Source organism: Triturus cristatus, chromosome 3_2, assembly GCF_964204655.1.
Source record: "Triturus cristatus chromosome 3_2, aTriCri1.1, whole genome shotgun sequence".
In the NCBI taxonomy this organism is placed as follows: domain Eukaryota; kingdom Metazoa; phylum Chordata; class Amphibia; order Caudata; family Salamandridae; genus Triturus; species Triturus cristatus.
In genome coordinates, this window is record NC_140584.1 from 561,101,840 (window position 1) to 561,117,738 (window position 15,899).

General features: G+C 48.4%; 1 protein-coding gene across 1 annotated transcript in view; it reads left to right on the top strand.

The window, feature by feature from the left end:
* Positions 1 to 15,899, top strand: part of VPS13C (vacuolar protein sorting 13 homolog C) — a 2,873,871-nt gene that overhangs the window by 1,839,802 nt on the left and 1,018,170 nt on the right. The window contains exon 58 of the mRNA XM_085648297.1: positions 1,838 to 2,135. Coding sequence (XP_085504423.1) covers positions 1,838 to 2,135 — 298 coding nt within the window. The remainder of the gene's footprint in view (positions 1 to 1,837; positions 2,136 to 15,899) is intronic.

Below are 15,899 nucleotides of genomic sequence, written 5' to 3' on the forward strand. Positions count from 1 at the left end.
GGCGGGCTCTCTGAACGCCAGAGCGGACGAACTCAGCCGCCGGTGCAGGATGGATCACGAATGGCGTCTGAACTCTGAGGTGGCGCAAGGTCTCTTTCAGCAGTGGGGAGAGCCTTGGTTAGATCTATTTGCCACCGACGAGAACGCGCAATGTCAGCAGTTCTGCGCGTTGGAATTTCCAAGGCGGCACTCGCTTGGCAACGCTTTTCGTCGCGAGTGGAGTTGCGGTCTGTTGTACGCCTTTCCGCCTATACCACTTCTGCCCAGAGTGCTGAAGAAGATCAAGCGCGACCGGGCCCAAGTCATCTTGGTGGCTCCGGATTGGGCACGAAGGTACTGGTATCCCGAGCTACTCAGTATGTTGACCGATCCTCCGATACGTCTGCCCCTTCGGGAGGATCTTCTGTCGCAGCAGCAGGGGACGGTCCTCCACCCGAACCTGTCCAGCCTCCACCTCCATGCGTGGAGATTGAGCGGCGGCAGTTAATGCCATTTGACTTGCCTCCTGAAGTCTGTGATATCATTCTGGCAGCCAGGCGTCCCTCCACAAAGACGGTATACGCCTGCCGGTGGAACAAATTTGTGGCATGGTGCACAGCAAAGGCTGTGGATCCCCTTTCCGCCCCTCTTTCTGAGGTTCTCCTCTTTCTTCTTTCTTTGGCCTGGAAGGGCTCTGCCCTGGGCACCTTGAAAGGTTATCTTGCTGCTCTCTCTGCCTTCTTACGGCTTCCAGATCAGCCCTCTCTTTTCAAGTCCCCTGTAGTGTCACGCTTTCTTAAAGGCATTACTCACACGTACCCTCCTGTCCCTTTCGTAATGCCTCAGTGGGACTTGAATCTTGTCTTGACATTCCTGATGTGCGCTCCCTTTGAGCCTCTTCACAATTCTTTCAGATGAACAAGTTACTTACCTTCGGTAACGATGTATCTGTAAGAAACATTAGTTAGTTAGATTCCTCACCGACCCACCCATCCTCCCCGTTCTGCGTACTGACATCTAGGGTTAAGGCTATCCCTTTCAGGGCCCTAGAATTTTTTGGCACCAGTGTCGGTATCTTGCATGGCTCTGCGTTCCTGGCGCGGAAGGCTATGTACAAGAACTGACGTCAGCGCGCGAGGGCGGCGTCTAAGTACTCCGACGTCATTCCGACGCCGACGACGGACGCGGAGCTGCAGACGACGCCTAGCGACGCGCAAGGGGTATTGCTGCCGAAAAATCTTCCGGATCCAGTCTGACGCCTGGGGTTATTCTAATGTGAGGAATCTAACTAACGAATGTTTCTTACAGATACATCGTTACCGAAGGTAAGTAACTTGTTCTTCAGGAATCTAGCATATTTGTTAAAACACGACAGAATGTAAAGACGTGTAAAAGAAATGTACACATTCTGAAGTGTGATGGAAGCAAAGATTTACATTTTAATAGGATCAAAACAAATCAAGACACCACCTGGTGATGCACAAATGATAAGTATTCCCTGAAACCCATTTTCCACACATTATCATTTGTGTGAAATCTAGTTTTATCAGTAAAATTATATGTCGGTGAAAATTTAGTGGCCATCTCAGTAGAAAATGTGCTTTCTGTAAATGGCAGTGCCCTACCACACAATGCTTCAGTTGCTTTAAAAAGTTGCCTGTCTTATGTCTAGTAAAGCGAGGTGGGTCACAAATGTTTGTTCTGAAAAGTAGGTTGTGGTTGATTGTTATTTTCTTTCATTTTCAAGCAATATATGTTTAGTATCAGACTACAATCAACAGTAGTGACAAAGCAAATTACCTTTGTAATTACTATTGTACATCAATAAAAATCATTCCTTTTCTACTGTTTTTCATAGATGCCAATTGTTTGTTAAACCAGTGGGAATTTTAGAAGGCCAGTACTGTCATTCTACTACCTACATCACATGGAAGGAAGAGCTCCACAGGAGCAATGAAGTGAGATGTTTGTTGCAGTGCCCAGCATCGGAAGCCAACTTTTTACCTTTAATAGTGAACTGCACAGCTGTACCCGATGACATCGACTTTATTGCTAGTCATGGAGAAAAAGACTGGGATCCTGCATACATCCTTCATCTATACCCACCACTCACAGTCAGGAATTTCCTGCCTTACTCGCTTAGATTTTTACTTGAGGTATGTACCTTTTCGGACATCCTTTATCCTTCTTGTCGCTGTGGTACACACATTGCACTTACTTGGCAGAGCTCACTAAACTGCGCAATTTTTATTTTATTAAAACCAAGCTCAGTACAACTTAAATGAAATATTTTCCTTCTAAAGTTGAAACGCAGGTTTGTCAAGGTTTGACATCTTGAATTGCATTCAATTATCTGATATGGGCGACCCTTTATTATGGTGGGAGCTTTGGTAGACATTAACACTAAAATTGAGCATTCCCAATGGGCGAAACTATGATTTCACTTAGTATTTATTTTATTTTGTAAAAATATGGCTACACCCTTCAAATGCCAAGTCTGTGAATTATTCCCACATTTATTGCACTACAACAATCAATTGCTTACATTTGAATGAGATTCGGAAAGATGAATGGTCTTGAAAATGTCTGCACTCTAGGAAAAGTCCTAGTCATGCACTTGTTAGGAAGAAGTTTTAAAGAGTAAATGGGGGAACAAAGAAAGACTGGGAAAATGGCTCACCTCTGAGTGAAAAGTAGTATCATATTGCAGAATAATAACAAAGCTGAGGTGCCACCTTTATTTTGCCACTGAACCACATCTACATTGGTTTAGCATCAAAACCATCCTGTCCATCTGGTCCTTGAATGCAGTTAATACGGTAGAACTATTATAGGAGCAAAGAATATGTAAGAATAGTATGTAAGTATCCGCTAGTCTAACGAGCAAGAAGTCCAAAGAGAGAAATCAAGATTTGTTTACACTTGATAAGTCAATTCAAAACTGTAAATCAATTTAGAACTGATTTAGCTCCAACATATGTCACACAAGCTTACCAAAAATCATTAAATTAAAGGAAAATATGATAATGGAATTATCGCATTCTATAACTAAAAACGAAAATTAATGAGATTTTGATTGTAATTGCTCTGATCACATTTAGGTATGTTAATGAATAAATGGAGTAAGTACCTGGAGGACAATCTTATGGGATTCTGCCAGGAAAAGTGGTTGAAAAATCAGTTGGTCTTTCATGCCTGGGACTTGTTGTGTGTATCTAAATAGGGTGATGTATGTGACTGGGACCACACTGTTACATTTGAGCATTTAGCTGAAGAATTTCAACTGCACAACGCACAGTTATATAAATATCTTCAAATCCGTCATTCTCTAGCTTCTTATAGAAAGGACCGGCCAGAAGTGCCTGAATACAAACCACTGGAGTCCAAATTATGCTAGGCTCATTAGGACACAAAGGAATATCGAGGCTATAAAGATTCCTCATCCTCAATAGCTTAGACCCCTTACAGGGCACAAGATTGGCCTGGGAATGTGACATTAGGGAACCAAATGACGAGAGGCTAAGATGGCAGTGCGTACACACTCCATTCCATCTGATCTTTGACTGAATTCATCTCACCGATTCAACTTTACGTACCCCAATGCTATATGCTCTGTGAAATGTCTATCTTGGTATGTCTCATTATGCTAGAAACAAAACGCAAAAGTGACCATTACGAAGTAGTGCATGTTAGCTCATCTATAGCTTTCAGGGAGTAGACTAGGAGCAAGAAAAGCTTCTGCGCAATATAGCAAATACTTGTCATCAAAAAGACAATTTAACCCCTTCGGTGCCACGCCCTTTCCCCCACGCGGGTGGGGTTCATGACGAGATAGTCTCGTCATGGGCACAGCGCGACCGTGCTCCATGACGAGACTATCTCGTCATGGGCACAGAAGAGGTTAAATAATAACTTTAGGTACCACTGAGACCTTCAAACATTTGAAGTCCACACAAAGCAAACTTTAACTATAGAGGCCTCCTAGTACATATTGAAAAGTATCCTGATTTGGTTAGTGTACAAGGAGGGCCAGCCTGAAACATCACTGTTTTGTCGGCTGTTTTTCTGATCATTTGAGACTCATAGTAAGTATTGCAGCTGTCTGCTGATAATGCGTGGCAGCCTGAAACAACAATGCGGAATCAAGAAATAGATATTCATAGAATGTTTAGGTGCTTACGAGAGAGCCCTCACCTGTTCAAGTCCCAGCACAATTCTTGATGTGAATAAACTGAAGCAGTTCATGTGTCCTGTGTACCCCAGGAACAGCTCAGGAACTCAAAGGACGAGTAACACAAGCACAGTTGGTGGTTTGAGTTCCATCCATTTTCCACTTCTGCTACTAGACTTAAGTTCGGGCTGAACTGTTCCCATGAGGCACAGGATCAAGATTTGCATATAGCTGGGTCTGAACTGAGGTGGCGAAGTGAGCTGAAGAATGATGATGGATTCAACACAGATCTGTGACTGGGGGTGAGTGTCTGAAAAGTTTCAGCCCTCCGTCCATCATCTCCTTGTGTTTGCTTTGTTCGTCGTAAGTTGGCAGGGTATGCCCAGACGTGGGTCTCTTGCTCTCTTTACCACTGGATTCAAGCTAGCCTGGCTGATGAAGGGTGTTACCCAGAAACCGGTCCCAGGATGCTTGTTTTCGATTCAGGGAAGACCTGGCTTGGCAGTTCGGGCTGGACTGTTCCTATGAGGCACAGGGTCAAGACTGATTTGCATATAGCTGGGTCTGAACTGAGGTGGTGAAGTGAGCTAAAGAATGATGATGGATTCAACCCAGATCTGTGACTGGGGGTGAGTGTCTGAAAAGTTTCAGCGCTCTGTCCATCATCTCCTTGTGTTTCCCTACTAGACTTAAGGGCATAAAAAGATGGAGCTACAAATAACAAATACGCACACAGTTAGGATAAATGTGCTTGTAAGGAATCTGTAGAATCTGAAAGAGACCATTAGTTATAGATTCCTTACCTTAGAATGACCCCCAGGCATCAGACTGGATCCAGAGAATTTTTTCTGTAGCAGTACCACTGCGTGTCAGTAGGTGGAGTCGATCGACTCCGCGCCCATTGTCGTCAACTTTTTTCGACTTTTGTCGATGTCTTTTTTGAGTCTATCGACTCCTGGTAGCACAATGGATGTCCCATCGTCGGACCCGCTTCAAGCCTTGTGACTCCTGTCACAAATTGATGTCCGTCACGGATCCGCACCTCGTGTGCCTCTGTTGCCTGGAGTGCGACCATGACTGGAAATCGTGCTCCGACTGCCAGGCCATGAATCCAAAATCTTTGTGGGAGTGGTCCTGAAAGCTTTTGGAGGCCCGGCAATCCGCTCCGCGTTGTTCGAAGTCCCGGTCAAGAGGAAGGTCTCAGGACTGGTATCGGAGCCACCACCACTCGTCATTGAAGTCTTCACACTCCTCGGGTAAGTCGAAGCACCGTCGCTCTTCGCCTTCTCCCCGTACGACGTGGCGCGGGACCCCACGGAGCGCCGTCACTCTCCTGCTCCGACGTTCGGAGCCTGCTTCTGGGATGGCTCAGCGCTTCCCTCCCTTTCCCAGAGCCAGATCGTCCCCTGCCCACCTTCGAGCTTTTTACGAAGCGCTTCACAGCATATTTGGGCAGCCCGACTCTGCCGGTGTGCCTTCGTGCTCCGTGGACTTGGCTGGGGGCCCTGGGCATTCGAAGCCAGTGGCTCCAGCTCCGGCGCCTGAGGGCTCCCGAGGATCCAGGCCTGGATCCGGATCGACGCCGGTCGACCACATGTTAGCTGATTCCAGCGACAATGCCCCCGGCGCCGGTTGTGCCCCCAGCCGCGCTGACCCCAGCCTCACCCCTGAGTTCGATAGGGTGCCAGACCGATATCAGCACCGGCACCGTAAAGTACATTTGTACCGCTGTTTTTTTCCTGGGGCTCCCTACCGCCCTGAGTAGCAACCAGAGGAAGGTGAGGAGGATTGGGAGGGGTCTGTAGACCCTTTGGCTGACCAGCTTGAAGAGCCAGACTGGTGAGAGGATTGGATACCTCCCCAGACCTTGGCATGCTGTGCCCCCCAACTGTGGCTACGGAGGAGGGAGCTTTGTACGCAGTGGTGTTGTGTAGGGCGGCTGAAGCCTTGGCCCTGGAGCTTCCTACGGTGGCATTCAGGACTAACCTCCTGACAGAAGTACTTCAACCAGCAGCAGCCTCTTTGGAGCCCCTGCTGCCTTTTAAAGAAGCCCTCACCGACATCCTTCTGGGCACTTGCTCCAAGACCAGCACAGGGGCTCCTGTGGTGTAGGATTATTGCCCAATGCCACCGCCCAGCCCGGGGGCGACCCAGTTTTCCTCTCCCAACACCCAACCCCCGAGAGCTTGGTGGTCCAAGCCTCTAAGGGCACATTCCCTACTGCTCCCCAGATAGGGAATCCAAGAAGCTGGACCACCTTGGGAAGAAGATGTTTTCTTCTGCCAGTTTACCGCTGCGGTCGGTGAACACCGCTTGCCTCTTGGGCTGTTATACCCATCGGGTGTGAGATACGGTTTCTCACATGCTGAGTGCCCAGAGGAGGCCCGGGCCGTTCTTACCCATGCAGTGGTGGAGGGTAGAGACGCAGCTAAGTTCACCATATGCTGTGGGCTGGATACTGCTGACTCTCCAGGCAGAACGGTTTCCACGTCAGTAGCCTGGATGATGATGTCTGGTTTCTCGGGGTATGTCCAATCCACCCTTCTGGACATGCCCTTTGATGGCTGTCGCCTGTTTGATGGCAAGGCGGACTCAGCGCTTCAAGGATTCTAGGGCTACGGCCAGAACCTTAGGCCTCGTGGCAACCTCTTGCCCCGCGCAGTCTGCCTTTAGTCCCTTTGGTGGCTACGGAAGGTGTGCCCCACCACGTCCCACCCAATTTAGCCACAGGGCCTCGCAAGCTACCCAGCCTATGTGTGGCCGAGGATGTGGGACCCAGCAACATGGGTCTGGGGGCTAGCAAACCCTCCTAGTCTGATCTTTCATGGCCACCAGAGGCCAGTGGGCAGCAGGATTTGCCATCACCTCCCCCACTGGCAAAACATCACGTCGGACCAGTGGGTTTTGCAGATAGTCAGAAGGTGCTACCCCCTCCCCTTCGAGACTACACCTCCCTCCATGTAATCATCTTTCCTTTGCATGTAGGAGGATCACATGGCCCTTCTCCACCAGGAAGTTGCAGCTCTCTTGGCCAAGGGAGCTGTTGAAAGGGTCCCTGTGCCAGAAGTAGGCCATGGTTGCTCTTCCTACTTTCTGGTACCCAAGAAGGACCAAGGCATACGTCCTATCTTAGACCTCAGGGCCCTCAACCGCTTCCTCCAGAAGGAGAAGGCCAAAATGCTTACGTTGGCTCAGGTCCTGTCTGGCCTTGATCCCGGAGACTGGATGGTAGCATTGGACTTGCAGGACGCCTATTTCCACATCCCCGTCCTGCCGGCCCACAGTCATTGCCTACGGTTCACGGTAGGCCACGAGCATTTTCAGTTTACCGTGCTCCCCTTTGCCGTTACCAGCACCCCTCTGGAGTTCACGAAAGTGATGACGGTGGTAGTAGCTCATCTGCGCAGATCAGGGGTTCCAGTCTTCCCCTATCTCGACGACTGGCTGTTGAAGGCTGTCATCTCCCACCTCCAGACTAGGGCGGACCTCCTGCACTCGCTGGGGTCACTATCAACGAGCCAAAGTCACACCTGATTCCCTCTCAGAAGCTCCTTCTCATCTGAGCATAAGACGTAGTTTCTGGCTTATCCTCCCAAGCAGCAAGTCCAGGATATTCGGGCTATGATACCGATGTTTCAGCCTCTTTCCCGGATTTCAGTGAGAATGACCCTGAGGCTGCTGGGCCTCATGGCCTCTTGCATCCTGCTGGTGGATCATGCCAGATGACATATGTGGGTTCTGCAGTGGGATCTGAAGTTCCAGTGAGCTCCGCATCAGGGAATCTTTCCGATGTCGTCCAGATCTCGGAGGGGACTGCACGTGAGTTGCAGTGGTGGCTCATGAACTAGGATTGGGTCAGCGGCAGATCCCTCTCCCTTCCCCAGCGAGAGCTCACAGTAGTGATGGATGCTTCACTCCTGGGTAGGGTCGGCCACCTGGGAGAGGAGGAGATCAGGGGTCTCTGGTTTCCGGCAGAGTCTCCTTATCAACCTTTTGGAGCTCCAGGCAATCTGTCTTGCACTGAAGGCATTTCTTCCTTCTGTCAAAGGATGAGTAGTACAGGTGTTCACAGACAACACCACCAACACAACCACCATGTGGTACTGCAACAAAAAGGGTGGGGTGGGGTCGTGGGCCCTATGTCAAGAGGCTCTTCGCCTTTGGACATGGCTGGAACATCAGGGCATATCCCTGGTGGTTCAACACCTGGCAGGTTCCCTGAACGCCAGGGCGTATGAACTCAGCCGCCGTTGCATGATGGATCATGAATGGCGTCTTAACTCTCAGGTGGTGCAAAGTCTCTCTCAGCAGTGGGGAGAGCCTTGGTTAGATCTGTTTGCCAACAAAGAGAACGCGCAATGTCAGCAGTTCTGCGTGTTGGAGTTTCCAAGGCGGCACTTGCTCGGCGACGCTTTTTGTCGTGAGTGGAATTGCACCCTCCTGTGCACCTTTCCACCCGTACCACTTCTGCCCAGAGTGCTGAAGAAGATCAAGCGCAACCTGGCCCAAGTACATTTTGTGGCTCCGGACTGGGCATCAAGAGTCTGGTACCATAAGCTCTTGAGCATGGCCATCGATCCTTCGATCAGACTGCCTCTTCGGGAGGATCTTCTGTTGCAGCAGCAAGGGACGGTCCTCCACCCGAACCTGTCCAGCTTCCACCTCCTTACGTGGAGATTGATTGGCAACAGTTGACCTCTTTCGACCATCCTCCCGAAGTCTGTAACGTTATCGGCAACCAGGCGTCCCTCCACTAAAACGGCTTACGCCTGTAGATGGAACAAATTTGTGGCATTGTGCACAGCAAAGAAAGTGGATCCCCTTTCTGCCCCCCTTTCAGGGGTTCTCCTCTTTTTTCTCTCTTTGGCCCAGCAGGGCTCTGCTCTGGGCACTCTTACAGCTACCTTTTGGCCATTTCTGCCTTTCTTCGCCTTCCTAATCAGCCTTCTCTTTTCAAGTCCCCGATTGTCAATAGATTTCTAAAGGGCATTACTCATCTATTTCCTCCTTCTCCTTTCATAATCTCCCAGTGGTACTTGATTTGTGTCCTTACGTTCCTTATGTGTGCTCCCTTCGAGCAACTACATATTTGTCTTCTTCATCTTCTTACCTTGAAGACCGCTTTCCTGCCTGCCATCTCCTCTGCTTGCATGGTGAGTGAGCTTCAAGCTCTTTCTTTCAAGCCTCCTTTTCTTGCAATTCATCCAGACAAAGTGGTCCTTCGCACTAGGCCCTCTTTTCTGACCAAAGTGGTTGCCTCTTTCCACATAGGTCAGACCATCACATTGCCCACCTTCTTCCCGCCTCCGCACCCTTCCATAGAGGAGGAGAGACTCCACCGTCTGGACCCAAAACGTGCGCTGTCATTCTACCTTGACCGCACTAAAGATTTCCGGGTGGACGATCAACTCTTCGTGGGTTATATGGGCGCCAAGAAATGTCGGGCCGTGCAAAAATGTACCATCTCTCGATGGGTTGTCCTATGCATTAAAATCTGCTATGCTTGGGTGAAAAGGGAATCTCCAGTAGGACTGCACGTCCACTCTACCAGGGCGACGGCAGCCTCTACTGCTTTGGGACGTGGAGTCCCGCTGATTGACATCTGCTAGGCAGCCACATGGGCATCCCTGCACACATTTACAAAACATTACTGCCTGGATAGCCAAGTTCGGAGAGACGGCATTTTTGCTCGTTCTGTTCTCTAGGGCTTTCTGGTGTGAACTTGGTTCGCAGACCTACCTCCGGGGTTAGTATGGCTGGGGTATCTTTTCTAAGGTAAGGAATCTATAACTGATGGTCTCTTTCAGATGAACAAGTTACTTACCATCGGTAACAATGTATCTGTAAGAGACATACATATAGATTCCTTACCGCCCCACCCATCCTCCCTGTTCTTCGAACTGTCTTCTACGGATACGGACTCCCTTCCAGGGCCCTAGTTTTGTGCACCAGTGGTCAGTGTCTTGTATGGCTCTGCGCTTCTGGCGTGGAAAGTTGTGTCAGAACAGACGTCAGCGTGCAGGGGTGGCCTCTAAGTAGACACCGCAATGTCATCCTGACGACCACAACGACGGAGGCGGAGTCGACCGGCGCCACCTACCGACGCACAGGGATACTACTACAGAAAGAATTCTCCGGATCCAGTCTGATGCCTGGGGGTAATTCTAAGGTAAGGAATCTATAACTAATGTATGTCTCTTACAGATACATCGTTACTGAAGTTAGGAAACTTGTTCATTCATCACACACATCAGAACCAAGATTATTGAAGATAATGTCTGCAGATTTTTTGCTTGAACACTCGTAAAGCAATCTGTATAAAAGGAGAGGTTTATGAATATCAACCCACCTTAATCCACAAATAATCTCAACACTTCTCTAACAAACTGAGATTGCATACAGCTTGCCATTTCCAGGCTTTAATGCTTTGAAGAGGATTGACTTCATAAGGCTTGTTAGGAAGAATTCTGTTATGGAGCTCTCTGGATCTAGAAGCCAACTTCTGAATTTGAGAAGTTGTCATTTCTAGTGTGATGTGATAAGACTTATCTTTAAAGGCACCTACAGGGAAGAGGGATATTTGAAGGCAGGGGTGTATAGTTTGCAATCATTGTAGTCTATACAGCTGCTTCTTTATTGCTCCAGTCTACTTTGCTGATGCAGCTTTCATTGAAGAGACAAGTAGTTGCTCAGGCAGTGGTCTCAGTGGTAAATTTTCAGGAGTCTGGTGCATGTGGTGCTAAGTTTGTTTACTTAATGCAAGGCAAACACGTATTTGGTTAGGCTCTTCATGGCACAGATACTGTCTAGAATCTCCCTGGATATGATGTTGTGGCCTCCTGCCTGTGACTGAGAGGTTGTTCAAGTTGGCACACCATCTGAACCTGCTTCATCACATTATATAAGGATAGCTGATGTCATTCCAAAGATGGCTCTGTCATTCTAGGCTTTCTCATTGACGAATCACTGATGTCATTCATCTTGCAGTTCAAATTGAAGTGAGCATGGATCCCCATCAGATATGGAAGGTCGTCCACCTGTAAAGGGCTCTGTGGTGAAGAGGAGCAGTGAGAGATGCTCAGTGAGGCCAATAAACTGGACTACCTACCTCAGTGCAGGGGAATCAACCTCCAATGATTATATTATGATCAGGTTGATTGGAAGGGCCAGTGAACCCCACAAAAGTCTATGTGATAGACTGATATGGTCTGCAACCCTAAGTTATCTGACACTTCTGCCCTTTTGAGACAAATGAGGTCATGCAGTCAGTCTTCCTTCCCTAGAAAGGACTTTTAATCAACCACTTCCAGCACTGTTTATTCCTAGTTTACATGCTTTGGGAGAGAGAAACACAATGTGTGGTTGCTGTGATTATGCTGCATTAGATTGCTCTAGAGCTTCCCATAGCAGCTGGATAAATGCTTTGGGATTTCGCAGGCTAGAGTAAAAATATCACCTTTGTGATACAAAACATTTGGAATATAGCTCAATAAACTTGTCACTGAAAAAACGTCTATTTTTCTCAACTAACGGAGTCTTATGCAGATATATTAGGTATCCTGAGGTCTCTGCATTGTAGGATACACTGAAGCAGTCTACGGTGACTGTGGATTGATACCTCCTTCTGTCTGCAAAGATGGCAGAGTGAGCATTCCCTAACATGCAGAGGCCACCCTTCACCCAACCGTTCATTAAAGGATTTGTGTCTGCTTCACTTGGGAATGCAACTACTCTCCTCAGGAAGTTAACGAGATAAACTTGTTTGTTTCTCTTTTTATTTTAAGTGACAAAACATGCAAACAGAGTCAACACAATAACAGCTGTATAAGTGTTAAACCTAATTAAAATAACCCACACAGAATTAATTAAGGATAATTCAACTTGTAAGAAACTTAGGAATAAAAGGAAATATGTTATTGCTCTTTCCTATGTAGGTTAAAAGGAGTTCATATGGGTCTGAGAGGACAGCAGAGTTGCTTTTTCTCACAGTCATATTGATGAAAACCACTGGACTAGATCCTTAATAGTCATACAACTGCAAGAAATCTTCACTTCTTTGGTGAAATATGTTGAAGTGGCCTGTCATTTTCTGAAAAAGCCTTATTACATTTGCACATAACCAGGGGTCAAATGTCAATTGCAGTACATTGGTATATTTCCAATTTCTAAGACCATTTACTTTAGCCACAATAAGACCCAGTTACAAACACAGCTTTTGACCAGAATTCGGTGTGATTATATAAATGATATCTTTGCTAATGTAAAATTCACACATTCTGTAGAAGAACACATTTTGCATGTGCCAGACAGGATTAGAAAAATGTCAGCACTTCCCATCACTGGCACTAGGTGGCAGTCAACTGAGTTGCAGGATGGTGTGTTGGTGCTCTCAAGAAAGTAACGTATCAATAGTATAAATAGTGCTTGAGCACTGCTGATGCCAGGTCCCCAACCGATGTTTGAAACAGAATTTTTTCCCATTCTCTTGCAAGTCAATTTTTGTCAATCTTCTCACATGATTTCGAGGCATGTCATCTGTATAATTTACCTTCACCTGCTGCTACTCTGAGTTGGTTAATATGCCCACCAAGGAATGTCTCTGGTGCCTGGGGTCCACTCACAAGGGAAAGTTGCATGACCTCTGAGCATTACCGCACTCCAAGGCCTTCTGGGAGATAGAAGTTCAGATTGTGATTGCTACCATGTGATCTAGTTCTCCTTCTACAAGAAGTACTCGCTCTCGCTGTTGATCTCAGTGTGCCAGTGCTGAGACACTATATAAATGATATGGAGTATAGCAGGTCCCTATTTTGACATGGCCAGAAATGAAAATGCTCAAAAGAGAATACTTCATTGTTCTCAGAACTGATCCCCTGATTCAAATTTACGATATTAAGTCATTAAGCTGAGGAGGTTCATTCCTTCAAGGCGTCAGGTCTTGCAGTTTTCTAGAAGGCAGCTTCTGATGTGCTGACCAAATTTGTCCCCATTCAAATGCCTCAATTTTTGTTAACATTGTATCTGCATCGGCAGCTTCATCCCCAGGTCCGGCAGTTGTGTTGTTTGGTTAGGTCCAACAAAGGTGTATGTGGTCTTTTCTCCTTTTGACATCATCCTAACCCTTTCCATTGTGATTGTGCATACCCATATCAGTATAGATTATTAGAACGGCAAAGGCAGCATTTCATTCCACCAACTAATTTGAGGAAGTGGTCTTTAAAAGCAGTGGGGTTTATGATTAAGAGGGGGAACTCCAAAGCTATCCAGATGCCTCTAAAAACTTGGCATACAGAGGAGGATGACAGGGAAGTGGACAATCATCTGCAATCTCTTGATTCCAATATTCACCATTTTATGGACCAACATGATCTTAGTATGTTCACTTAAAATAGAGGTTCCATCCCAGAGTTTCCCGTCTCTGCAGAGCAGGTCCAGTTCTTATTTGTAATTAAGAAGAAAGCTGAGATTAGTCATCCAGATAGATATTTTGCTGTCAAAAACGACAGTTTTTATAGAGATTGTGTATGTTAGGCAACCAGCGGAACCTATCCTTTTCAATAATATTTTTCCGGTGAATCAGACACTTTAAATATAGAGTGAATTATAGCCTAATTTTCAGTGTCTAGGGGGCTGTATAAAGGATGGAACATCCTCACCAGATCCTCATTATATTTCTTTGCACCCCCTCTCAAGAGAGTACTATGAAACAAACACATAGTGATAGATCCCTTACCTTAGAATTACCCCCAGGCGTCAGACTGGATCTGGAACGTTTTCGTCAGCAGTACCCTGGGCATCGGAAGGAGGTGTTGTGCGGCACCGCGTCCGTCGTTAGCGTTTTGGTCGCCGAGATGACGTCGCGGCAGCTACTTAGACGCCGCCTTTGCGCGCTGAGGTCAGTTCTTTCTTTTTCCGCATCTGCAAGCGCAGGTCTGGAGCGAGTAGTACCTCAAGTCATTTTTTGACTGTTTATGAGGCTTTTTGTCTCGATTTTTTTTCGAGTTGATCGACTCCTGGTGTCGTAGAGATGCCCGGTTTCAAGTCTTGCAGTAAATGTCATCGGATGATGTCGGTGACGGACCCGCCCCGCTGTGTCTCTACTGCCTGGGGCGCGACCACGACCCCAAGTCGTGCCCCAACTGCCGGGCCATGACGCCGAAGTCTTTGCGGGATCGGTCCCGAAAGTTGCTGGAGGTTCGGCAGTCGGCTCCGTGCCGCTCAAGGTCCCAGTCCCATGGGAGGTCGAGGGACCCGTCGCGGAGCCATCACCATCGTTCTTCTGGATTGAAGTCGTCGCACTCGGGGTCAGGTAAGACCAAGCACAAGAAGACGAAGAAGCGTCATCGCTCGACGACTTCCCGTTGCGGCTGAGGGTGCGGGTGGTGCCTCCCCTGTGGCTCCGGTGGAGCCTACGGTGTCGCCATCAGCCTACCCGCCCTCCCCGGGTCCATCGGCGACTTCGGCCCAGCTGCAGGACTTTCTGTCAGCCATGGCCTGCCTCTTTGGGCCGTTGGGCCCCGCCGGTGCGCCTTCGTGACCAGCGGACCCAACTTGGGGTCCTCGCCCTTCACTGTCGACGGCTCCGGCATCACTGTCTGCTTCGGCCCCGTTGCCACAGGGCCCCCAAGGATCCAGGCTTGGATCCCAGTCAATGCCGGTTGACCTCGTTACACCTCCACCGATGTCGAGCCCACCGGCACCCCATCCAACGTCACCCATGGCACCGGACGAAGCCGTCCCCGGTTTCAGCAACCGACATGGACACGGAGCCGGAACGGCATCGCTCGACGCTGATTCCGACGCCGATGGTGCCTTTCTACCTCTATGTCAGGCCTCCTTATTTTTGTCCTGTACATCAGCTTGAGGAGGAAGGGGAGGACTGGGAGTGGTCTGAGGACCCTCTCACAGCTCTGTGTGAGTATGACCCGGACTGGGTAGAGGAACTGGGGGTTGCCAGTGGTCTCAACACCCCCTCTGACCTTGGCATGCTCACTCTTCCTACCGTGGCTACAGAGGAGGGTGCAAGTTATGCAGTGGTGTTGCATAGGGCGGCGGAGACCCTCAACGTCCAACACCCTACTGTGGCCGTCAGGACTAACCTCCTTACAGAAGTGCTTCAACCGGCGGCTACCTCTAAGGAGCCACAACCGCCTTTTATTGATGCACTTTCTGACGTTCGTTTGGGCACCTGGTCAAGGCCCAACACAGGGGCTCCTGTGGACAGGAACGTGGCCCGACACCATAGCCCAGCCCACCCCAGAGAGCTTGGTTGTCCAATTCTCAATGTCCCAGAGCACATTTCCTACCGCACCCCCGGATAGGGAATCCAAGAGACTGAAACAATTTGGGAAGAAGATTTTTTTCTTCCGCAGTTCAGGGCTGCGGTCTGTAAACACCGCATGCCTCTTGGGCCGTAACGCCCACTGTTTGGGATACCCATGATTTGCCAATCACCATTATACCCCTATTGCATGCATGTATCGCTTATGTACCATCTATCTGAAGTCCTGCGTTATATTGAACCTGTCAAAGTCTCAAAAGAACTAGCTGAGCCCTAAGTCACCAACTTCGCCCCTCCCTTCCTCTCCGCAATCTGGGCTTGAAACTGCCCATACCCCAATAGTGCAGAGTGCCCGAAGCCCTAGCTTCTAAACTAACTATAAACTCGGGGGGGGGGGGGGGGGCAGAATCCTACCCCACGACCACCCGCCTGCCACAACATACCCCTCATTATGCATTAGAACACAGA